The following is a 26,433-nucleotide window of genomic DNA, read 5'->3' as shown; positions in this document are numbered from 1 at the left end:
TTAAAACACTTTTAAATAACAAATATGGACTACCTAACTTATAGAGTATATATTACTCTATATCAATTATACTCCATCAGATAATAATCACATTATTTTGAGTTGGGTTTGAAATTGATAGTTATATGTCTCACCTACATATCCCCTTTACACTTAACAATGTCAAAATTTATGGCACATCTCACCGGTCTGCAGCTAGCACTATTAGAAACTGATGCTTCATGCAACTATAACGGCAACCATAGTTTTTTTTTTTTAATTATTATAAAGCAAACAAACTTGACTGTTGGTTGAAACACAACTCTAATATTAATCACAATCTCGAAGAAGATTATTATTATGTTTTCGCCATAAATAAGAAATAAGCATACATACTCATGATACTCTCATTAATCTGTTGAATTTAAATATTAGAAGCAAAGAATTACCCTTGGATTGTGTTATGTTGGAAAAGAAAATAATGTCCTCGGCAAAAAGAGAGATTTATGTACCTGAACTTGTTTGCAGTTAAATACATTTCAGCCCCCCAAGGCCCAATTGGATAACAACCATCGAATAACCTAAATTTTGTGAAGTAAACTAGGAAAGTGAGTAAATGCTGGGAAAGAAAAAAGAGAAAAAGTGGAGGAGATAGACTTACCAAATTGTTTCTGGATTATGGAAAAATGGGCAATCTTATCTTGGGCTATTTTTCTTTGACTGGAGAGGAGATAATAAAAAATGGGCCATTTTTTCTCTAATTTGGAGAGCCTCTTGAATATTAATCATCTGCAGCTATTGAATGAGAAAATAAATGAAAAAAAAAAATTAGGCCTAGAAAAAATAGAAGGATTAAAGAGATTTGATAAATAATGGAATATGGGCACTCTTGGACCAATTTAAGAGACAGAGAAAGAATTATTTATTTATTTATTTTTGAGAAGAAGAACCAGAGAAAGAAACTGGGAGAAGATAAAGAATGTAAGAGTATAATAGAAGAGTCTCAGCCAAAAAAAAAAAAAAAAAAGAGAGTATAATAGAAGAGAAAATGATTTGCAGGTGTATGGTGTGTACAGTGCATGCCATATCAGGAGCTTGATTCTAAATGAAGAAGAAGTGATTCGGCCCAGACTTGGACCTAGTGAGCCCAGCTTTATGCAAATGAGGCTGCAATCGCCTTGCTTCATGGACCTAAGGCATAAGCATGTACCAGGGACCAAACTAGCTAAAGGCCATGCTAAAAATTTCGACAAGAGAAGAAAGAATTGGTCTGGGCAATGAGTTGTACAAGTTACAACCCAATCCAATTTCATTCCTATCTTTTGCCTTTTATCATGTGCCATGTTCTATACAACGTGATAATTGTTTCTTTGACTACTAATAGAGAAAAATTGAACTATGGAGAATTTGGGAATTCCAAAAGGACATAACAACAATATATTTGTCCCAAAAAACTAAAAGATCCTCTGTGGAATGCGACTTCTTTCCTCTTTTTCTTTTTTTTTGACAGAAAATCTAGTAATGTGGAATACTGTTTTATAATATAATTATACATAAAAAGTTCAATATTTCATAATTAATATCATCCTAATTTGCAAACTTCATAAAAGATATATTAAAAATAAAAATTAAGGTACATAAACTCTTTCACATATTTAAACATATTAAAAGTTAATGAAATCTCATACATATTATTGTTTTCAAAATTAAAAAAATAATCTTATACGTGATTAAACTTACCAAAAAAGATTATAAAAACTCATAAAAGTGGGTTTTTTTTTTTTTTTTTTTAAAAGTAAAAAAGCCACAAAAGCAATTACAATTCTTAAATGCATATTCCGCCCAAAATGCTAGAATTTGAAATGGTCAATATAGGCCAGAATTTGGACTGAGATGAAATAAGGGTTTAGTGTATCAGTTTATATATTAGAACATGATATTCCAACTAGAACAGCCAAAGCAAAATGTAATTTAAAATATTGATTCAAATAAAAAGTATCTAAATTTAAACAAGTCACTATTTTTTAGTTTTATGAAAAATCAACATAGTAATAGGTTCCAATTAACTTAACTGGTAAAATATCTTCTTATCAAATAAGAAATCTGAGACTCAAACCCCAACTATATTATAAACTAATTGATGTCCTAATTTAATAATACAAATAAATCAATATAGAGTAGAATCCATAAGATGAAATTCTATTCTATATATCTATATACATATTGTGGGGCCAGAGAATTTGTGGTCCCGGCCCACTTTCCATTAGGGCCCAAGGCCCGCGCCGAGGAGAGTAGTTGCCGAAGACAAGTAGTGAAAGTCCAAATGGCCTAGAGATGCAGCCGAGGATGACCCTGTCCTCGGCATCCCAAGGCAAAAAAGGGAAGAACGACACGTCATCAAAGGAAGCCTCCAAAGTGCTCTCAGAAGTAAAGGCGAGTAAAATGGGACTCGCACGAGGGTACAGTGTGGGAGTGGTTCAAGGAAAAGACGTCACCTCCGCATTGAATGCGCCAAAAATCGTCCTAGCCACATTGATGGGAAAAGACCCCTGAATAGTGTGATTTCAGTTATTAACTAACAGAAAGTGGGGGGAGGCGGCTAATGGGACAAGCACTCGAGTAGTTACCTGCCTGATCAACAGATGGAAGGTCAGGATCGACTGAGAAGGGCTATATAATGTAAGAATTCATGCGCCAAAAGAGAAAGGGAAAAAAAAGTGAAAGGAATAATAAGAACCTTAAGCTCATCGGAGGGGGGACCAAGAACGAGAGCCTCCCAGGCCGTGCTGAGGAGAAAGCCTTTTGGGGCAAGCACAGTTCACCCTTGTGCAGTTATCATGAACACCATGACTAACTACTGTCCGATGACCAAGGTCTAGCCTTTTAGCAAACCCTCTACAAATTTATTGTTTGGGCCTTTAACGTTCGAATCCAATAAACCAGTTTGGGGTCGTTACAAATTGAGTCCTTACAATTGGCGCCATCTGTGGGAAGGCTTGTGCATTGGCACAGGCGGTGGTTAGTCATGGTAGGATCAAGCTCCTGTCCAACAAGGGTCTGAGAAAGCTCCTACATCATTTCCAGCAATGTGGGGTTGTCGTCCTAACTTAGCTCCCACTCAAGGCTGCACTTCGAAGTGCCAGTGGCTCGGGCAGTTCTAGGGGCTTCCAACATTAAGTCAGTGCCCCACACCTTGGTCGAGGGGCTAATCCTCGAGTCTTAAAGAAAATCTAAGTTTTGGACAGAACCAAGGTATTGCATGGTCCTCGAACTCAAACCTATAGGGAAACCAACTACTTAAAGAAAAACTAAGTTTTGAACAAAACCAAGATCTTCCATGGTCCTCAGACTCAAACCTATGGGGAAACCAACTATTTTAAGAAAAAATGTAAGTTTTGGATAGAACCAAGGTCTTGCATGGTCCTCGGACTCAAGCCTATGGGAAAACCAACTACTTAAAGATTATCTAAGTTTTGGACAGAACCAAGGTCTTGCATGATCCTCGGACTCAAACCTATAGGGAAACCAACTACTTTAAGAAAAAATGTAAGTTTTGGACAAAACCAAGGTCTTGCATGGTCCTCGGACTTAAACCTATGGGGAAACCAACTACTTTAAGAAAAAATGTAAGTTTTGGACAGAACCAAGGTCTTGTATGGTTCTCGGACTCAAACCTATCTTGCATGGTCCTCGGACTCAAACCTATGAGGAAGCCAACTACTTAAAGAAAATCTAAATTTTAGATAGAACTAAGATCTTGCATAGTCTTCGGACTCAAACCTATAAGGAAACCAACTACTTTAAGAAAAAATGTAAGTTTTGGACAGAACCAAGGTCTTGCATGGTCCTTGGACTCAAACCTATGGGGAAACCAACTACTTAAATAAAATCTAAGTTTTGGACAGAACCAAGGTCTTGCATGGCCCTCGGACTCAAACTTATGGGGAAACCAACTACTTTAAGAAAAAATGTAAGTTTTGGACAGAACCAAGGTCTTGCATGGTCCTCGGACGCATACCTATGGGAAAACCAACTACTTTAAGAAAAAAAATAAGTTTTGGACAGAACTAAGGTCTTGCATGGTCCTCGGACTCAAACCTATGGGGAAACCAACTACTTAAAGAAAATCTAAGTTTCGGACAAAACCAAGGTCTTGTATGGTCCTCAGACTCAAACCTATGGGGAAACCAACTACTTTAAGAAAAAATGTAAGTTTTGGACAGAACCAAGGTCTTGCATGGTCCTCAGACTCAAACCTATGGGGAAACTAACTACTTAAAGAAAATCTAAGTTTTGGATAGAATTAAGGTATTGCATGGTCCTCGGACTCAAACCTATGGGGAAACCAACTACTTTAAAGAAAAACTATAAGTTTTGAACAGAACCAAGGTATTGCATTGTCCTTGGACTCAAACCTATGGGGAAACCAACTACTTTAAAGAAAATCTAAGTTTTGGACGGAATCAAGGTATTGCATGGTCCTCAGACTCAAACCTATGGGGAAAACAACTACTTAAGGAAAATCTAAATTTTGGACAGAACCAAGGTATTGCATGGTCCTCGGACTCAAACCTATGGGGAAACCAACTACTTAAAGAAAATCTAAGTACCAGGCCCGGCCTAACAACACACACGACACCTCGGATGATGCCTTTGATTCCCCAGAAGTATGTTCAGATACAAGTTCAACGCCCCGTGGGCGCGGGTAAGTTAGTATTCCGGGATGTAATCCCAAATATATCATATGCACAACCATTCATACATGTTAAGGTAACTAGTTCAAAAACCATAAGATTCGCAACAATAGTAAATATCGGCAAGGGCAACGAACATGTAATTTAAAGGAAAAAGGAAGAAAAGAATTTCATACATGTGATCAAAGAGTTTAATTACAAGCAAACTCTAAAGTCCTCGAAACAAAAGGGAAACTAATTAACAGTTAAACCAGAAACAAATACAAAAGTTTGCTAGGGCTTCTACTTCTTCAATTTCGTTTTGACCACATCTTGGGAAGGCCGAGCAGGATTAGCCTCGGGGCCCTGGGAGACATCCCTTTCCTGGGAAGACTGAGCAAGATTAGCCTCGGTGCCCTTGGAGACATCGGCAAGGAGAATGGCCTGAAGGGGCTGAACAAAGATGGCCGGCTCCTCGGTGCCAGGGATCTAGGCACTAACTGTAGACTTGGCAGCCTCCTGAGGCATCTCAGGATTCAGACCTCCAAGTGCTTCTGTAGCCTCATGAGGCTCTCCTCCCTCAGTCGACTCGACAGGAATGACAATGAGCTAAGCAGCTTCTAACTGTGCAGCCTTAGCCTCCTGTGGAATGCTCATAGCCTCGAAACTGGCAGAGGCGGTCTCACGGATGGCTGGAGGATAAAATACGCTCTCCGCTTTCCACAAGTCGGACGAAGCCTCCACCCCAGCTCATTTGAGAGCCTCGTCCCAAACCTGGGAGCAGTATAGCCTGCATACACCAGGGATTTGAGCTTTGAGGAGGGCCTGGGTTTCAGCCACCCCCGCCTCGTAAGTCTCCTCCTCGGCCTTGTCCTTGGTAGTTTCGGCCTCGGTCTTGGCAAACTCAGCCTCTGTCTTGGCCCTTATGGCTTCATCCCTGGCCCATTCCGCCAAGCCCTTAGCATTGTCTGCCTCGATCAATTTCTTCTTTAAATCACTGATTTGCTCCTTAGCAATCTCCAATTGTTCCTCGGCAGCAAGTAGGCGCCTCGTCTATTCCTCGACTTGTTTTTGGGCACCAGTCAAACCTTCCTCAGCACTATCCCTGGCTCTGGTTATGTCCTTTAAGTACTCCCTAGCCTTCGAGAGGTCAGCCTCGGACTTTTTGAGGGTTCGCGCAGCCTCTATACATTTATTGCGCTCAAGTTCTGCGGTCTTACTCTGCCTCTTAACTTCTTCCTCCATCCTATAAATGGCCTGGATAGCCTGCCAATTGAGATAAAACTATTATGAATGAGAATCTAAAAGCAAGAATCGACAGAGTCTTAGGTTTTAGGAGCCTTACCATATCCAGGTACCTCTTCACGATGAGGAAAACCTCCTGCATCCTCATATTCTTCAACTCTTCCATATCAGTAGGAAGCAGCAGGGCCCTCTCTAACGCGTCGGCTACATAAGCGCCTTCGCCATCCCCAAGGTTCCTAAGGGATGCATCTTCCATCAATGGCCCCCCGTGGAGCATTGGGGCAAGAAGCCAAGCACTCGGCGCGGATTGGGCGTCGATCCCTTTCCCCTGGCCTTGATGCCCGATCTTTAACTGTTTTTGAGTTCGCAGGGCTTTGTCCTCCTCTCGAGAGGATTGGGATTTCCCCCCATCCATTGGTTCCTTACCCTTGGGACTCCTCTTTCTCTTTGGGCCGGTAGGTTTAGGCCGAGGAGGCAGAGTTGATTGGGATGCAGGAAGTTTGGGGCGGGGAGATTATGACTGTGACCTGGAAGGAGAAAACCTATTCTGGACAGGCTGCGGCTGGGGTGGGGGAGTTGGAACACTGGATTGTGACTTTCCTTGTGCACCCTTCCCCGACTGACCCTCAGTGAGATCGAATAAGCTGGTCGGGGGCTTTCTCTTAAGACCCATCTCCGCCCGAGAGGAGGTTCCTACTGACAACGGTTTCGCTTCGGACAAGTCAGGGTCACCCAGATCACCAGAGGGATCCTCGGATGGGTCAGCTTGGTCAAATACCCCAAATCCCTCCTCGGACAGACCCAAGTCATCTTCGTCCTCCGCTGCTTGGTAAGACGGGGAAGAGCCCGCCAACGGGATGCCCTCCGGAACAGGAGATCCTTCAGAGATCAAAAACCTGTGCTTGACTACAGTGATTTTCTAAAGCCGAGGATCGTTAGCTCTAATCACATGCTTTGGGGCGGCAAATGACTTCTGGATGGGATCGTACCCTAAGATTTTGTGAGCGACTCTGACTTGACCATCCTCGTCATTTACAAAAACCGCCGCTTGGAGAATAGTCTCTAAATCCACCCGGTTGACCAGATGAAAGTGTCGGTGAAAGGCGTGTGGATCTGCAAAAAAAGGCATGTTCATGGTTAGTAACCGAACCACACAAAATTAAGACGGCGCAAAAGATTGGCCCCCTCCTACTCTCTACACCTCACCTGGTTCTCCCTCCACAATTGGGCAAGGAAGGCCATCATGCCACTCTCCAGATACAATAAGAAAGTCCTTGTTCAACCCTTTGTTGGACTCAGGTAGGCACTGGATTAGCCGAACCCTATCGTCTCTCGTCTTCATGTAGTAGGATTTGCCCCTCAAATTTTGGAGATTGTAGCACCAATTTACGTCATGATGGGTTAGTTTTAGCCCCATTTTTTCGTTTAAGGCATCCACACAACTCAGAATCCTAAACATATTAGCAGCGCACTAGGTGGGAGCTAATCGGAAATGCCTAAGGTAACTCCTCATTACCGGCCCCATGGGGATTCTCATACCCCCCTCCATGAAGGCGGGAAGGGGAATTACCACCTCACTCGTCCTTCTCTTAAGATGCCACTCCCCTTCCTTGCAATACCTCAAACTTATGTTGGGGGGTATCCTATAGTCGGCGATGAACTTTTCCATCGCCTCTTCAGTCTCAACCAACTTTTTCAATTTAACAATCTCTAGGAACTACTAAACAGACTCAGAGGGTGACGGGAGAAGGAGAGGAACAAGAGAAAAATGAACCCAGAAAATAAAAAGCACAAGTTAGTGAGAGCAGAAAACTTATAGAAAGGGGGAAAGGTTCCTTGAACAGGCTTTTTATACTGGAGATAGACTTGAATTTGGATGAAAGTTTGGCTGAACCCAGGATATGTGCGCTAGAACTCTTAAGTGCAAAAGTGTCAATTCTAAAAATTATTTATACCTCCCATCGAAAGTAACTGCACGAATTTTCTCGTCCATAAAAGTAAGGAAATCTCCACCGTTAGATTACCATCGCGCCATTGAATGTGGGAAGCACAGAGCCGCCCGCATTTAATGAAGACACCTTCCAAGGCTCCAAGAACGTGTCTCGGGCAAACAAAGAGTCTCTAGGACTGATAGATGACAAAGATTGACAAGTTATGACAGAGGCTTGATGTCATCAAAACCCTCCTCTCCGTCCAAGGATCCGGACAGCAGGATTTTGAGGGGCTATTGTGGGGCCAGAGAATTTGTGGTCTCGGCTCACTTTCCATTAGGGCCCAAGGCCCGCGCCGAGGAGAGTAGTTACCGAGGACAAGTAGCGAAAGTCCAAATGGCCTAGAGATGCAGCCAAGGATGACCCTATCCTCGGCATCCCAAGGCCTAAAAGGGAAGAACGACATGTCATCAAAGGCAGTCTCCAAAGCGCTCCCAGAAGTAAAGGCGAGTAGAATGGGACTCGCACGGGGGTACAGTGTGGGAGTGGTTCAAGGAAAAGACGTCACCTCCGCATTGAATGCGCCAACAATCGTCCTAGCCACATTGATGGGAAAAGACCCCTGAATAGTGTGGCTTCGGTTATTGCAACTAACAGAAAGTGGGGGGAGGCGGCTGATGGGACAAGCACTCGAGTAATTACCTGCCTAATCAACAGATGGAAGGTCAGGATCGACTGAGAAAGGCTATATAATGTAAGAATTCATGCGCCAAAAGAGAAAGGGAAAAAAAAGTGAAAGGAATAATAAGAACCTTAAGCTCATCGGAGAGGGGACCAAGAACTAGAGCCTCATAGGCCGTGCCGAGGAGAAAGCCTTTTGGGGCAAGCACGGTTCACCCTTGTACGATTATCATGAACACCATGACTAACCACTGTCCGGTGACCAAGATCTAGCATTTTAGCCCACTCTCTACAAATTTATTGTTTGGGTCTTTGACGTTCGAACCCAATAAACCAGTTTGGGGTGGTTACAAATTGAGTCATTACATACATATATATATATATATATATGTCAATATGAGTTTTGGTTAACCCATGAGCTCTCTCTCTCTCTCTCTCTCTCTCTAGATATTAAAATAAATTTTCTTGGGGAAAATATTAATAATAATTTAATCAACTAATTAGTAACATAAAAATTGATGATGCTTGCCACATGCCTCATGGCAGGTCAAGTTGCGTTAATCCCTGCTCAGTTTGCATTAGAATGATGTCAGTTATTAGGAATAAGTTGTATTTATAATTCTTTGAAGTTTTGCTATTAATTAAGCAAAGTTTCTCTAATTCAAAACTTCTTGTATGACAGTAACACAGACAAGTATGCTTAGGTGAATTATGTTCTTGCAGCAATTTTTATTTTTCTTTTGGCCATCATAATAAGCATCTACATTTCACTTCTTTGAATTATTCTTTCATCACTTTTGGATGAAAAGACCTAGGTTTTAATAATGAGCATTGTTATTATACTGGAGGGAAGTAAGAGCACCACAATATCTAGGGAATAGGAAACCAAGTAAGAACCAGTGTCTCTGGCTTAACTACAACAATAGAGACGCATTTTTTTCGCAAAATTATAGCCTAGCACTCATAAGTACCCTTTCAGATACCTAATTTTTTTGAAAGAAATGTACTAATCATGGACATATGAAAGTTCATTTCAGTATTCACGAACTGTACAGGAAAATCTTTACAAATATTTGATTTCTTCAAAATGTGTTGGACGAATCATGGACACCATCTAACCTCTGTACACCTCTAAACATTACAAAAGATATTAGATATATACAAAGCCTAGATTAGCTGTTTGGCAAGAGGGCAAGAAGAAGAAATTTATTTAATAACTTTTTACACAGCTAAGTCTTAATTGCAGCTGTTTGGCAAGAGAACTCCGCTTTCACAGAAGTTGTAAAAGAAATTGGACTGAGTTTGGTCCCTCTTGATGCCTATTTCCACTAAAATCTAGCTTTGCTCAAACACCCTCCAAGTACTGGAACATTAAGAGAGGAAAAGATTGTTTCAGATGAAAAACTCCCTTGGAAATTAGGTTCAGCCAGAATGGTCACAACTGGATGATAATAAAATAACACTACGTGCAATACTTTATTGACATACGTTTCTGTTGACAGCGGATAGTCTTCCCTTTCTGCAGAATTGGTTCGAAGATAGAACAAAGCAGCCACCTCCTTGGGCAATATGGATCATTGTAGCTTGCCATATCTCCCTTGCTTCGGCTGTAGGTTGAAAATAAATTTCAATGCCTACATATGGCAGCATAAGAATTAAACAAAAGACTGAAAAACTATAGTTTGTAAGGAAACTCCTGGATATAAAGGGAATGCTGAACAATAACCCAGTTTAGACCTTACAAAAACACCTAATTGTGAAAATGGTGATGAATCATGCTAAATTATTCTATAGATACAGTACATTATTTTACAGATAATAGCACAAGGTACACAAAAACACACAAAAGAAATTTCTTTGTATCGTACAATGACAATGTTAAATTGAATGACAAAATAAAAGACGTTAAAATAACACTCACTAGGAGTTCTTTTATCAGTAACTATGACAAAACTGTAAGTAAAAATGACAAAAGGTATACCTTCAGTATATAAAGTCAGTTCTTAGAGATGACATTCTATCATCACGGCAGATGAGGTCAACTATGATCAAGATTTGGAGTCTTAAATACAGGCAGCAATGATGTCTCCACTGATCAGCACACTTCACATTCTGATGCAATTGGCATTACCTTTTGATGTTTTCCAAGATACCAGCCCAGGGAATCGAAAACTAGAGTGACACTAAAGAGTGAGTATCCAGCTCTTTTAACCATTCCCTTCTGGAAGTGGACTTCACATTTACCCATTTAAGTAAAAATCTGTCAACTTTTCAGACCTGCATAAACAAACATTCAACATGATCCAGTCACAACGAGAATATAATTATATTTTCCAATGGGTTATATGCGTCACAAGAAAATGCATTACAGTGAGTAATAGTAAAGCTTAAAGCTGGAAGTATTGACTAGGCACAAATTTGTTCAACCTTGATTAGCAATTAGCTACTATCCCTGATTCTTTTCTGGGTAGACTGCAAAATTAACTTATGTAAGCATAGATTGAGCATTTATACTTGTATGTTCTAACTTTTTCCCTAAATTTGTGATGCCTCCTACAATTTTTTCAAATCAGTTTGCAAATTCTCACAAAATAATCATAATTCTATGGCAAGACAACTGTGTTGTATCTTGTTTCAACTTATCACTGACAAAGAGGCTTTTAGTGTAGGAAAAACAATTCAAATTAGATAAAAGCACAGCTATGATATCTTAAGAGTTTTAGTTATAGAAGATTTCATTGATAGAAGTTTTTGGTCTTATTTCTGAGTAATACAAATTAATTTTTAAGCCATATTGTATTAATTGAATAATGACAAACAAAATTCAGCTTACAGAGACTTATGTCCATTGCCTTATCTACAATCTGTAGGCTGTTACCCTCCATACAGGGTCATGAAGTGGAGCACCCAAACAGGTTGACCTCGTAGTTAAGACAACAAGACTGACAATAGGAGAAGACTGTAACAAAAATTTGAAAATCCATTAATTGAAGCTTACTATTATATGCTCTTTGCAGAGATTTGTAGCAGTGATTATCTGTGAAATGATTTTAACAATCAATCAGAATCAAGTGTTCAAGATGGCAAGTCACCAGATGTATTTCATAGTGCATAACTTGATCTCTGACAACAAAAAAATGCATCAAAATTGAGTTTCAAGTTGCTCTTCTTAATTGGGCTCTTCAATTTCTTGTAGACGTCTGAAGACCGAATATCATAGTTTATGCCATTGATTAGTACTGAAATTTGAACATTCAAAATAAGATATATATGATCATAATCAGTATGTAAGGGTAATCCTAGATGTGTACCTCATAATCTAGAAAACTGCTGAAGTCACTGCTACAGAGACTTTAAGTTAGGAAACCATAACATAGGATTTGAACAACGGACGAATTGTTAGGAATCCTGTATATTCCAGGAAAAAAGAGAGTTATTTCTGATTACATATATAGGAGATAGAAGCGAACATGGTGAAAAGTATAAAGCTTGGAAAAGCCTAGGCCTTATTTGATATGCATTGTCGAAGTGATACCTAATACACCCAATTGACACTTGCAGGTACATTCAAGTTATGGTTCCAGCTGACCTACAACCAGAAGTCTTTTAGGGAAAAAAAAAAACTGAAGACAGTAAAATTAGCTTAGCTTGAGAATAATTGTTACTGCAAATATGAAGTAATCCAATGATGAGTAATATAGCTTACCCAACATTATAATTTGATCTGAAAAGAAAAAAGATGTTAACCCTCTCGTTTGATTTGAATCTGAAGTTATACTTCCTTATAGTGCACTCTGTACAGCAAACCGCACTGTAAGGTCATCCACAAATCTGTTTAAAATACAATAAATAATTTGTCACAGAGTATTTCTCATGTTTAAAAATAACTTCATTTGAATTCATATCATTAATTAACTTTGGAGAAGCTTGAATATGAATAATGAAAGAGCCCTAATTAATCCAAAATTGGTTAGTGAAAACTTAACAGTGAAGACAATATAAAAGTAACTAAAGAGCCCTAATCAATGCATTGTTGGTAGACCAGAATATACACACACAAATAATCTCAAGAAGTACTTGATTTTTGTTCAAACAAAAATACTTGATTTTTGTTGTTGGATGGAAAATTTGAAGATCTAAGAATGCTATGCAGAAAAATATGCTACACTATATGAGCACACAATTTTGAACAAAATTTATGGAAATTAAAAATTAAGTGCATAAGCTAGTCCATTCAAAGTGATATATTAAACATAAGGACATTTGAGCAAAAATACCAATTCTTGATTCTTTGAGCTTAGCATAGGAATCAAAAGTTTATCTATATATTTGGAACATGGGCAATCTTGACCTATGGATGCTGAAGTACATAGTCTCTAATTGGGAAATGAAGGATTACCAGCATGACAGCATCTGTTATCTAGTGAGTCCCCATACCCTTGCCGGTAGATATCTCAGCTTCTTGCATCTGTTTATAGACATCTCATCAAATAAACAAAGATTCTACAACTATAGTGGAAAGTCATCCACTCTTGTTTACTCTTTTTGATTTCAAAATATCTTACTTAGGATTGTTTTTTTTTTTTTTTGATAAGTATCTTACTTGGGATTGTTGAAGTAGATGAGGCAGCAACTTGAGCTTAGGAGCACATAATGTTTGATTTGCGTGCATCCTGAAATGTTAGACATCCTTTAAAAAAAATTTAAAAAGGCTCCACTAAGAATACAAAAACTAAATTTTCTTTCTTATATATGGATCCAGATTATTCTACCAAATTCCGATAACACCACAATGCAGGGTTTGTAACTGAAAAGTAAAAACTAATAATGAGTATGCGATTTAGTATTAAGCGCATTTACATTTAAAACCCTGAAGAGAATATAACAAGGATATGTGAAGGTTTTGTTTTCCATTGACTGGAATGAGAATCTTTAGTAATAGAGAAAACGTAGATTTCACAATCTGTAATCCAGGAATAACTCCATGTATGTCGTTAGAAATGGAAAAGATAAAAGTTCCAAAATGAAAAACATGGAAAAGAGCAAATTAAGAAATGTGTACATCATTCTGAAGAATTCCATATAACATGAACAAGGTCATCAACACTCCCTATTGCAGTAAATTTTCCACTGAAATATAGAGAAACAATGAATTTGAAAAGAACAACAAATTTAGTGAATAGTATACAAAGTTGAGAATAGGAAAAAAAAAATTGATAATAAAATTTATTGGAATAAAGACAATAGAAGAGAAGAAGAGAACTCACAAATTTTCGTGAGAGAAAAAAAAAAAAAAAGCACTGGAGTCAATTTGTAAGTCCATCTTTTGTGATTTCTAGATTATGACCAATCTTTTGTCTATAATCTAAGGCTTCACAAGATTATAAGTTAAAATAAATCCTCAACCACTATGCCAAATCTTCCACTTAGCTACAAGAAAAAAAACATGTTGCTTTCTGAATGAAAAGAAATTAAACACGTTAGCTCCTGGATGAAAACCTCAAATCCACGAGGGGTTCCTTGAATTCATAAATTTAAACAGCTTAACGAAATAATTTACCCAAAAAGCAGATTTGATCGTGGCCGAATGCAATGAGTTTTACTCCCAGCACCCTTTCCTTTCACGTCACCAAATTTCATGCAATTTCATCGCTATCGCCAATGATTTCTACTCTTACTTTTCTACTTCTTGAATTTCCTGCACATTGACTTCTAACAAGCTCTAGGAAAGTTTGTGTTGTCTGTTCTACATGACCATCACTCTAGAAAGGCTCCAACATCATCAACATTTACCGACTCCAACTGAGGATGTAAATAGGTATCAATATAAAAAAGATGAAATGACATTTACTCACCATAAAATTTTGCAGAAATTTATAATAAGTAGGGGCAGAAAATGAATTGGTCCTACCCTTACTGCCCTGACTAAGTTAAGCAGGAAATATCATATTCCATCTTTTCTCTGCCTTCACTTTCATCAAGAAGAGCACATTATGGCTAGTATCAATGTAAAGTGTCTATTTTTCATTTTTGAATATAACATAGGTGTTTGGTAATTACTGATCCTAAATTGCATTTCAAAATTCTAGCATTATGTTTATTATGCTCAGTGCATTCTATCTTTTTCAGAAAGGAGAGCAATTATTGATCAAGTTGTTAAAAGTATATAAGAAAACCTAATGATTGGCTAAAGCTCAAAAACATATAACATTGGGGAAATAAAAAAATAAAAAAATTGTGGGAATTAAAACTTCCTCAATGACACTTATGCAAGCATTATTATAGTACTTTTAAAATAAAATAAAATATCCACTTTTATGCAATATATTATGTTGGGGAAAGGGCAAGAAAAAAGAAAATAACAAAACCTTCACAAGAAAGAGAATTAGATAGCTGAAGTACCCAAAGCTGTTCGCACATTAGAGGACCTAGGTTGAAATACTAGTACCTCGTCTTCCTACAGAAAAATTATGCCAAATTATGTGAAAAACTTGAAGAAAGTAAATATGTTATGTAAGAAATAGAAAATAATTTATGAATAAAAATTCTCTATTTTATTCTAATATGAAAAAAAAAAAATATATATATATATATATATATATTCTTATTAGAGAAGAGAGAGTAGAAAGTCATTTTTGGATGGACTTTCCACTAGCCTTTCCTGATATCATATAAACTTCAAGATAAACAACCTGAGGCGTTACCTTTGCCACATCCTTCCTCTTGATGTTGTAATAATGTGATGAGATAATTGCTATATGCTATAATAATGGATTAATGTATATGATTATTATTCTGAATAACCTTGTCAAATGAAAACATTGTGGAAGCACATGAACCAAGCACAAATGATTCCTTAGTTTATTGTTATTAATGTCTGTGGCCTAGGATTAATAGCCAATAATTTGGCATTTATTTTGTTGAGCTAAATCACAAGTCTAGTTTATTGTAATTAACGTATGGAAGAGTATAAAGCTTCAAGTTCTTCAAAATTTGAACCCATCATGAATAAGAAACTTTATATGATATTGAAATCTCAAATGCTAAGAGGTTGAATCTTGGTGGGATCGAAACTGCCTTTCACCAAAAGCGATAAGTCATGAGTTCGAGTTTGGGAATCACAAAAAGTGGGAGATTTGTGCATTGAGTAAGACTTTTTTATTTTTTAAATCTCAGATGCTCAATTTAATGAACTAGATTTTGAATTTTCTATAGGGAAAAGCTTAATATATACACACCCTTGGTTGTCAATGATTAAATGGCTGAATAAAGAACACAAAATTTTGCTAGATTCATAAGAGAGACAAAACTTGTCAACAATTTTAGTTAGAAAAAACAAAGAAAAAAGATGAGGTTGGTGATGATTTGCCAAGTTTAGTTACCTTCAAGACCAAATTGTATTCATTATTACAAAATGGTGGTCTCAATTGTTGGGATAAGAATAAAATGAGATTTCATGTGTTCTTGGCCCTGTTGACTAATAGAATACAACCAACACTAGTCATGCCAAAATAATTTCATAAAAATATTTAGAAAAATTTTTATCATCTTTTTCTAAGCAAAAAGTTAGAGAATGTTGTAGAAAAAGTGATAGTGAAGAGGATGATCTTTGGAATGAGTGGTATACTATTTGGATTGAAAAAAATACTTCATAAATGAGAAGTGAGAAAAACTTACCACCTTTGACAAACTTGTATTAACATAAAATTAATTAATTTTTCTTCCAACTGAATATAATAGAATTTGGCCTGCACATCAAGGCAATATATTTAAGTAATAAATAAGAAATAGATTAAAAAAGATTAGAGGAAAGCAAACAAAGGAAGGAAGACATTAGGGAAATTATGACTGTAATTAGTTGATTTAAAGTAGAGTATCAGAGAAGAGAAGAGGATTAAGTTTAAGATAACTGACCACACACATTGCTCTGATAATATATGTGTGAACTTCAAACAGCTTCCTCTTTAATCCATTCCCTGTCATTGGACGAGAATTGGCTGATACTCTCAGCACTTCTATCGTTTAACTTGAGGCAGTACGGAATGAATAGGTGTTGCAAATTGGTGAGCCAATACATGGCATCCACTTGCATCCAAATAAGTAACCAATGTTGAAGAGAGAAAAGGTTTTCCAACCACTGCCAATTTTACTGTCAATATATGAACAAATTCAGTAAATAGTAGATGAATTAAAGAAATCAAGAGGGGTAGATTTTGTTAAAAGGGTTATATCAGAGGAAAAGAAGATGAGATTTTGGGGGAACTCACTAATTTTGATGAACTTCTCTCAGATAGTAATTGAATTCACACCCCATTAGATTGTGTGCAATCGTTAACCATTCTGACAGCACCCGATAAGAAATATTCAGCTTTTTCTGCAAAGTGAGCATAACATGGCAATAACTTCTACCAAATTATCGACCACAAGAAAGAACTCCAGAGAGCATCTCTTTAGTAAGGGATTGGACCTCTTCCTTTGTTGCTTAAAAGCAGCATTCTTGTATCCAAAATCCAAATCTTGAAGAGAGAAAAAGTTAACCCTGTGCCAAATCAGAAGCTACAATTGACGCCTCATCTGGTCAGTGTAAAGATCCTCAAAATTTGATGCTTCCAACTAAGAAAGTTTGGCTGATTGAAAATCAGAGCTTAGAATGGTGATGAATCCTGTGCCAAATCAGAAGCTACCATTGGCTCTTATATCAAAGAAATGCTTTGTACCACTAATGGCTTAAATATTTTGAATTATTGTCTAGGGATGCATTGCCATGAACAATATACACTACATTTATCAGAAAATGAACACAAAATAGATGCGACGCTACCAAGATTTACAAACTCACTTTTTTTAATTTTTTAATTTTAAGTATTAGAAACAAATAATTTTTGAATTTAAGAATCATAAACAAATAATTACACTAGCATTTTGTTATGTTGGAGAAGAAATAATGCCTCGGACAAAAGGAGAAATTTAAATACCTGAACTTGTGTGTCAAATAAATACATTTCAGCCCCCAATTGGATGTCAACCATCAAATAACCAAAATTTTGAAAGTGAGTATATGCTGGGACAGAAAAAAGTGATATCTATCTAATTTGGTGAGCAGCCCTTGAATTTTGATCGTTCGCAGCTCTTGAAGAGGAGAACTTTCCTTTTTCTTCTTTTATTTTTTCCCCTGTGAGAGAATGAGGAATAAATCAAATTAAAGAAAAAATCTATGCGTAATCTTTGATAATTGTCTGTTTGATTAATTCAATATGAGAAAACTTACCACTCTGATCTGTCTTGGACCAATATGCACAACTACCCTTTAATCTGTGTTAAGAGAGATATTTGGAATATGGGCAATTTTGAGCCACTCTGCGCCGCTTCCCTTCACACATCTTTCCTTTAATTTGGGGCAATCATAAATATTTAATATGGTGAGGTGTTGCATGGCTCCCGCTGTTGGCAGATACATCAGGTTCTTGCATTTCCAAAGATACAAGTATCGAACAGAAGAAAGTTTGCCCAACCACTCAGGCAAAGCTTCCATCTGGTCAAAATTAATTATCCAGAGTTCTGTTAGGGCAGTAAATTGTTGAATATCGTCTGGGAGAGAGTTGAGTTTAGCCCATCCATCCAATCTTAGTGTTTCAAGGGATGCGTGTTGGATGGAACAGAGACTAGGGAAAGCATCCAACTCCTCACAAAACCCACCAATACTCAAATACTTCAAGCGGGTGAGGCAGTCTAACCCATCTATCTTTTACAAGATGTAATTGTTAAAGAGGAAAGTGAATGCAAATCCTGTAGATTTGGAATTGATATCAGATTAGGACACTCATCTATCTCCAATGACGATAGAGATATACATGATTGAAGACCAATTGGTATAACTTCATCACTACACGATATCGCTAGGGTTCGAAGAAGTAACGCCACACCTTTTATACTTGGAAAGGGCCTCAGATTAGGACAATTTCTTACCTCGAAATTCTCAAGGGAACGAAGGGTGTGCAGTCCTTCAAAATTTGAACCCATCATGAATAAGGAACTTTTATATGATATTGAAATCTCAAATGCTAAGAGGTAGGGTCTTGGTGGGATGACTTTTTTATTTTTTAAATCTCAAATGCTCAATTTAATTAGCTAGATTTTAAATTTTCTATAAGGAAAAGCTTAATATATACACACCCTTGGTTGTCAATGATTAAATGGTTGAATAAAGAACAAAAAGTTTTGCTAGATTCATAAGAGAGACAAAACATGTCGACAATTTTAGTTAGAAAAAACAAAGAAAAAAGATGAAGTTGGTGATGATTTGCTAAGTTTAGTTACCTTCAAGACTAAATTGTATTGCATTATTACAAAATGGTGGTCTCAATCATTGGGATATGAACAAAATGAGATTTCATGTGTTCTTGGCCCAATTGACTAATCGAATACAACCAACACTAGTCATGCCAAAATAATTTTATAAAAATATTTGGAAAATTTTTACTTCATCTTTTTCTAAGTAAAAGTTAGAGAATTTGGTATAAAAAGTAATAGCGAAGAGGGGGTTTTTGGAATGAATTTGGATTGAAAAGAAATACTTCGTAAAAAAGAAGTAGTGAGAAAAACTTACCACCTTTGATGAACTTCTATTAATCTCCATAAAATTAATTAACGGTTCTTCCAACTGAATATAATAGAATTTGGCCTGCACATCAAGGCAATATATTTAATTAATAAATAAGAAATAGATTAAAAAAGATCAGAGGAAAGCAAACAAAGAAAGAAAGACATGAGGGAAATTATGAATGTAATTAGTTGATTTAAAGTAGAGTATCAGAGAAGAGAAGAGGATTAAGTTTAAGATAACTGACCACACACATTTTGTGATAATATATGTGTTAACTTCAAACAGCTTCCTCTTTAATCCATTCCCTGTCATTGGACCAGAATTGGCTGATACTCTCAGCACTTCTATCATTTAACTTGAGGCAGTTACGAATGAATAGGTGTTGCAAATTGGTGAGCCAATACATGGCATCCACTTGCATCCAAATAAGTGACCAATGTTGAAGAGAGAAAAGGTTTTCCAACCACTCTGCCAATTTTACTGTCAATATATAAACAAATTCAGTAAATAGTAGATGAATTAAAGAAATCAAGAGGGGTAGATTTTGTTAGAAGGGTGATATCAGAGGAAAAGAAGATGAGATTTTGGGGGAACTCACTAATTTTGATGACTGTGTGCAATCGTTAACCATTCTGACAGCAACCAACAAGAAATATTCAGCTTTTACTGTAAAGTGAGCATAACATGGCAATAACTTCTACCGAACTATCAACCACCAGAAAGAAATCCAGAGAGCATCTCTTTAGTAAGGGATTAGTCCTCTTCATTTGTTCCCTGAAAGCAGCATTCTTGAAGAGAGAAAAAGTTAACCCTGTGCCAAATCAGAAGCTACCATTGATGCCTTATATGTGGAACGTAAAGATCCTCAAAATATGACTCCTCCAACTAAGAACGTGCTTAGGTGTTGAAGTTTGGCTGATTGAAAACCGGGGCTAGAACGGCGAAGAATCCTCTGCCAAATCAGAAGCTACCATTAACACTTATATCAAAGAAATGCTAAGTACCACTAGTGGCTTATATATTTTAAAATATTGTCTAAGGATGCATTGCCAAGAACAATATACACTACATATATCAGAAAATGAACACAAAATAGATGCAACGCTACCCAGATTTACAAACTCACTTTTTTTAATTTTTTAATTTTAAGTATTAGAAACAAATAATTTTTGAATTTTAGAAATATAAACAAAGAATTACGCTAGCATTTTGTTATGTTGGAAAAGAAATAATGCCTCGGACAAAAGGAGAAATTTAAACAACTGAACTTCTGTGTCAAAGAAATACATTTCAGCCCCCAATTGGATTACAACCATCAAATAACCTAAATTTTTGAAAGTGAGTATATGTTGGGACAGAAAAAAGCAAAATCTATAAAAGAGAAAAGGAAGAATAGGAGATGGACTTACCACATTGTTTTTGTATTACATTGACCAGAAATATCTTCAACTTCTCTAATTTGGTGAGCGGCCCTTGAATTTTGGTTCTTTTGCAGCTCTTGAAGAGGAGAACTTTCCTTTTTTTTTCTTTTCTTTTTTTCCTGTGAGAGAATGAGGAATAAATCAAATTAAAGAAAAAATCTATGCGTAATCTTTGATAATTTTCTGTTTGATTAATTCAATATGAGAAAACTTACCACTCTGATCTGTCTTGGACCAATATGCACAACTACCCTTTAATCTTCTTCGAGTCGATCAGGATATTTGGAATATGGGCAATTTTGAACCACTCTGCGCCGCTTCCCTTCACACATCTTTCCTTTAATTTGGGGCAATCATAAATATCTAAATGGGTGAGGTGTCGCATGGCTCCCGCTGTTGGCAGATACGTCAGGTTCATGCATTTCCTAAGATACAACTTTCGAACAGAAGAAAATTTGCCCAACCACTCAGGCAAAGCTTCCATCTGGTCAAAATCATGTATCCAGAGTTTTGTTAGGGTAGTAAATCGTTGAATATCTTCTGGGAGAGAGTGGAGTTTAGCCCATCCATACAAACTTAGTCTTTCAAGGGATGCGTGTTGGATGGAACTGAGACTAGGGAAAGCATCCAACTCCTCACAAAACCGACCAATATTCAAATACTTCAAGCGGGTGAGGCAGTCTAACCCATCTGGCAAACCCATCAATCTTTTACAATATGTAATTGTTAAGGAGTAAAGTGAATGCAAATCCTGTAGATTTGGAATTGATTTCAGATTAGGACAGCCATTTATCTCCAATGATGATAGAGATACACATGATTGAAGACCAATTGGTAGAACTTCATCACTACACGATATCGCTAGACTTCGAAGAAGTAACGCCACACCTTCTATACTTGGAAAGGACCTCAGATTAGGACATCTGTGTACTTTGAATTCCTCAAGGGAACGAAGGGTGTGCAATCCATCCGGCAAATAACTCAATTTCTCACAGTTTGATATTTCCAGTGACCGAAGAGAAGTGTAGAAGCCCCATACATTCCCGTGTGGTGATAGGGATACCAAATCCTCACAACGCCGTATCCTCAAAGACATAAGACTCGAATTATTTTTCAATAACTGCTCTGGCAAAGAAGCAAGTTCTGAAATTCCCCCAATTTGGAGGGACGTTAGTGTGGTAAGCTTGCTGCTGATTTTTTCAAATGTCGTGCTATTGGTTTTGGAAATTTCTAATTTCTCAAGAGAAGGAAAATGACATGGAGCACTTTTCAGTTGCTCACAGAACCGAATGGTCAAATACTTAAGGCAAGGAAACACCGTTCCCGTTGTTGTTGGCTCCATCGCATCCGTCCATTCAACTAGATTTCGCATTTTCCACAATTGAAGACTTTCCAAACGCGGGAACAATATTTTGTCGTAACCACCATGATTATAGTTGCCGTAAAACTCAGGTCCTATAGATCTTACATTATCCATCCCATTTATTTCAAGATCCCTAAGACGAGGTAGAAGCCCGAGAGTGGGAAGAACCTCACATTTCGTGCAATCCTTTAATTTGATATGAATCAATTTGTCATATAGCAAAAAGCCATCCCCTGCATCATGACTTGTCAACATCCATGATGGGAATTTCTCCCCTCCAAAACCAACAATTGTTAAGCTCTTCAAATCTCGGTGAGGTTGGAGCCCTTCTAACACCTCTTCATCATTATTGTGGTTACCTTCTCTATTCTTACATCAAGAAAATCTCAACTCGTATACTTTGGCCTTTTCTACTAATTTGGCGTTTCTGGAGGCTTCTTTATCTTTCACATGCTCTAGCCTACGAATGTCTAATTTTCCTTTTAGTTGATTTAAGCGTCCCAATTCTTCAATCTGAAAACCTGTGCCTTGACCCACAATGAAATATTGCAAAGTTTGCAGACAAGTCAACTGCCCTAAGTCTTTGGGTATTTGGCTAAATCTATAACCATCAAAATAAATATGTCTCAAGTTAATCAAATTTTTTAGATCTTTCGGAAGCTCTTGGAGATTAGCACAACCTTCTGCTCTTAAAGTTTGCAAATTGTAGAGCTTGGTGATGGCCTTTGGCAACGCTCTGATGTGGGTACTTGAGATGTTGAGAAGTCTCAAATGTATTAATAGGCCAATTGAACTCGGCAATTCTTTTATACTTTTTCCATATAATTTTAAAACACGTAAGCATTCAAAACTGAATATTGTGTTGCCAAGTGTAGCATTTTCCGAAATAAATGTGCGCAATTTCCAGACACCATCTTTTAAAAATGGAATTCTTGGTATACTTTTACCTTCAAATTGGATCACCAAACGTCGTACAAAACTGATACCATCTACTAAATCCTCATTTAAAATTAGGGTCTCTAATTTTGAAACTAAGAGAGCAAGATCATGTACCAAATCATGCATTTTGCATATGATAATATTATCATAATCATCCTTCTCCTCATCTTGGAATAAGGAATTCCCCAATAAGATATTAAAATACTTATTACCAATATCCTCTAGACAACTTCCTAGAGATGGTTGAAGAAACCCTTCAGCCATCCAAAGCTGAATTAATTCTTCCTTGTAAATCTTATAATCTTTAGGAAAAATTGAACAATATGCAAAACATTGTTTAAGAGATGGTAATGGAAGATGATCAAAGCTTAATATTAATATTGGTAACATTTCATTACTACCATTTAGTGAATTCCAAATTTCATTGTTTTGAATTGCTAGCCATTCACTTTTTTCCTTTTTACGACACATCGTCCCTCCTAGGACTTCTGCAGCTAATGGGACCCCTCCACATTTTTTTGCAATATCCCTTCCAATAATCTCTAACTCTGGAGTTAGTAGAACTCTTTCATTAAGAGATACTTTTTTCTTGATGATGGACCAGCATTCATCTTTTGATAGTTTTTTCAAGTTATGTTGTGGAAGTGTCTTTGTAATTTTTGCCACATTGTCACTACGGGTTGTTAAAATAATGCTGTTTCCCGCATTCGAATTAATTTCTAAAAGACAACTCCTTAAAGTATTCCATTTCATAGGTTCTTCATTCCACACATCATCTAGTATTAGAAGATATCTTTTGCCTTGCAACTCTTTTTGAAGGCATTCTAATATTGTATTCTTATTTTCTAATGCACTTGACTTTTGGGTAAGGGATTCTAAAGCCTCTCTCAAAATCCTTTTATCATTGAAATCATCAGAGACACATACCCATATTGTCTTATCAAAATGTCTCTTTACTAGCTCGTGATTGTACACGAGTTTTGCTACAGTTGTCTTCCCCAAACCTGCCATTCCTACAATAGGAATGACCGAGAGTTGTTCATTGGTTGCACTTAGCAGCAAGTTTACTATTTCTAAGACATGATTTTCCCTTCCTACAATTTCTGAATGATCAACAAAGGCGTCTGTCTCTCGGTTTGGGATTATCTCAGGATTTGCATTTACTAGTTTTGCTCTAGTAAGTCCAAATCCATTTGCTTCTTCATTAATCTTTTTTAGCGACTCGCTAATGGTCTTAACTTTGTTAGCCATCTTGATACGAAATGCAATGGGATTTGAAAACGAAAAGAAGAAGCATACCTTTCTTTTGATTTGATTTCGGATCTCTACCTTTCGCCGGAGAATCTCGTAAGCAAGCTCATCCAGCACGTCATCAGCATCATAAGCAAGGTCTTTAAGCCTCTGCAGCCAGTGCTTCACCGACAGGTCAGTCACTTGCTTTCTCTCTGCATCAGCCAACACATCTTGGATCATCTCCACTGACTGACGAAGCTGTGTTAGCTCGTCCTTGAAACCCCAAGCAAGATTGATCTGCTCAGTAACAAGTGGAATCACCTTGCTTAGTATTTCCTTAGCAACATCAGTAACGATAGCCTCAGCCATGTTTTCTCTGGTACGTAATCAGGTAAAAATCAGAAATAAGCTAGAAGTATTTGGAAACTATAGAGGATTCAGGATAGTAAAGACTATTTATATAGCTAGAAGTATTTATAAACTAACATCAAAAATACTTTGCGTGCGAATCTGATTAAACTGTTGCGTGCGAATCTGGTTTCTCAAGAAAAAAAAAAAAAAAAAAAAAGTTTTTTCTGGTACCATTCTTGAGTCTTACACTCCCACTGCACTGTTTGTAGGCCCGCCTATTACGTTCGTCAGTCTCTTTTATCCATATTGGAGCCTTTATGAAATGGGTATATCATATCACTAATATCAGCACAATCAGCACAATTCAGCGAGGGGTCTAGTTCGATCATCATTAATATATTTATGGGCTTCAGCAAAGTATATATAATTATATATTGCCAAATTCAAAACACATATGTAGTCAGACGTGGCAAATCAGTTGGGTTGTGCGAGTTCAAGTCGGGTCAATTGAGTTTGGGTAACAACGGATCATAGGTCGGGTCATTTGGGTTACGGGTTGGGTCAGATCGATCATATTTTTTCATATGAATTTTATAAAAAAAATTGCATTTGTCATTTGGTAAGTCATGCAGCAAATTACTTAGTTTAAATTCAACTCATGTCATGAGTTCTCTTATTGGATCAACAAAGAATAAACTTTGTTAATAGGAGGAATAGGATCCATTAAAAGAACTTGACCTCAAATTTGACTAAAAGATTCATTCAACCTATGAGTAACTGCATAACTGAATCACGATGCTGAAGCTCATTGATTTTCTCATTCACATTGCATATACATTTACCACATGAACAGCAAGGGAATGGGCTAAAATTCTGGATTTCATCCCAAAGAATTGTTAACTGAGTAAAGTAATCACTCACAGAAATAGCACACAAAAGAAGAAATTATTTTGACAATCAATCAGCATGTAAGATGGCATTTCATGAAAATGTAACAGTGCAGTAAAGTTTAGATGTTGCTGAAACAAAGGGCTCGAGGTTAGCCAACCATAACCCAAAAAGGAAAAAAAAAAAAAAAAATTCAATAAGTGGATGACTTGTTAGAATTTGGTTGATTAGAAAAGATCCAATGCTAAGTAAATAGGAGATGGAAGAAACCATGGTGTAAAAGCTGGAAAACTTAGACTCACCTGATATTTTGTTGATTAACTAAGAAACATTTGCAGATATAAACGCAGTATTATTCCTATTAACCAGCAACCAGAAATTTGACACGGCTTAAAAAAAGTAGAAAAAACTCAGAAAGAGTAATATGGCTTACCAAAAATTTTGTGAACAGAACTTGATATCAGACAGAAAATGCCTAGGCTCTCTTGAGGAGGTGCATAAAACACCTAAACAATCAGCCATGTCCAACAGAAATCTATTTTTAGTCTTAACGTACAAGGCATTAAACTACAATTGTGATACTTGGGATTCACCAAATAAAACATTCATGAAAGCTTACCAAATATTAGTACCACAATTTTGTCAAATATGAATATCTATCATTGAGCTCAATCTCCAGTCTCAAACTGTCAAAGAGAAAATCTCAAAGGTGCATATTTCGTTCCAAATCATAGAAAATGAATAAATTAAAAATTAAAATTTAAAAACATAGATAAAGATAACTTTATAAAGCCTTCAAGAATTCAAGATCAGTGACAATCAATTTGCCACCAAATTTGAAATTTAAGAAAGAAGAATGAATTTGGGGAGGAATATTAGAAGAGAAAGGAGGGTGCATGACTTATGAAGATCAGTTATCTACACACACGAAGTCATTTCGTTCCATTTCATTATAATCACAGTTTCTAAAATATCAAGAAATTTAGAAAATAGCACACAAAATAGAGAAATCCTGAAGATTAGATTTTGTTAAAAGGGACCAAAGTGGACCGAATGGACCAAAATAATATTCAAAGTTTCTGAAATATCAAGAAATTTAGTAAATAGCACACAAGATAGAGAAATC

General features: G+C 36.8%; 1 protein-coding gene across 26 annotated transcripts; it reads right to left on the bottom strand.

The window, feature by feature from the left end:
- Positions 1-9,513: 9,513 nt before the first annotated feature.
- Positions 9,514-24,494, bottom strand: LOC126702017 (putative disease resistance protein RGA3). Of its 26 annotated transcripts, none has more exons than XR_007647611.1 (23): positions 24,135-24,231; positions 20,749-21,223; positions 20,522-20,652; positions 19,711-20,064; positions 19,116-19,592; positions 17,778-18,510; positions 17,485-17,681; positions 16,777-17,172; positions 16,424-16,658; positions 16,187-16,257; positions 14,912-14,966; positions 13,777-14,311; positions 13,572-13,639; positions 13,113-13,182; positions 12,909-12,977; positions 12,216-12,340; positions 12,045-12,098; positions 11,821-11,917; positions 11,602-11,709; positions 11,343-11,468; positions 10,491-10,786; positions 9,998-10,143; positions 9,514-9,872 (listed from the first exon to the last, which is right to left on the bottom strand). XR_007647611.1 is itself a non-coding variant. In XM_050400596.1 (23 exons), exon 1 carries the CDS (start codon positions 24,435-24,437, stop codon positions 22,272-22,274), a length of 2,166 nt encoding a protein of 721 aa, XP_050256553.1. In that variant the 5' UTR covers positions 24,438-24,494; the 3' UTR covers positions 9,514-9,872; positions 9,998-10,143; positions 10,491-10,786; positions 11,343-11,468; positions 11,602-11,709; positions 11,821-11,917; positions 12,045-12,098; positions 12,216-12,340; positions 12,909-12,977; positions 13,113-13,182; positions 13,572-13,639; positions 13,777-13,965; positions 14,070-14,311; positions 14,912-14,966; positions 16,187-16,257; positions 16,424-16,658; positions 16,777-17,172; positions 17,485-17,681; positions 17,778-18,510; positions 19,116-19,592; positions 19,711-20,064; positions 20,522-20,652; positions 20,749-22,271. The 26 variants fall into 26 exon arrangements, 25 of the variants coding, with proteins under 25 accessions (XP_050256553.1, XP_050256554.1, XP_050256557.1 ...); XM_050400596.1 differs by having other exon boundaries at positions 13,777-13,965; positions 14,070-14,311; positions 20,749-24,494; XM_050400597.1 differs by having other exon boundaries at positions 13,777-13,939; positions 14,070-14,311; positions 20,749-24,494.
- Between the last annotated feature and the right edge of the window lie 1,939 nt (positions 24,495-26,433).

The sequence above is a fragment of the Quercus robur genome, chromosome 10 (genome assembly GCF_932294415.1).
Source record: "Quercus robur chromosome 10, dhQueRobu3.1, whole genome shotgun sequence".
NCBI lineage: Eukaryota > Viridiplantae > Streptophyta > Magnoliopsida > Fagales > Fagaceae > Quercus > Quercus robur.
The sequence above is the reverse complement of the archived record's forward strand: the minus strand, read 5'-3'. Positions and strand labels throughout refer to the sequence as shown.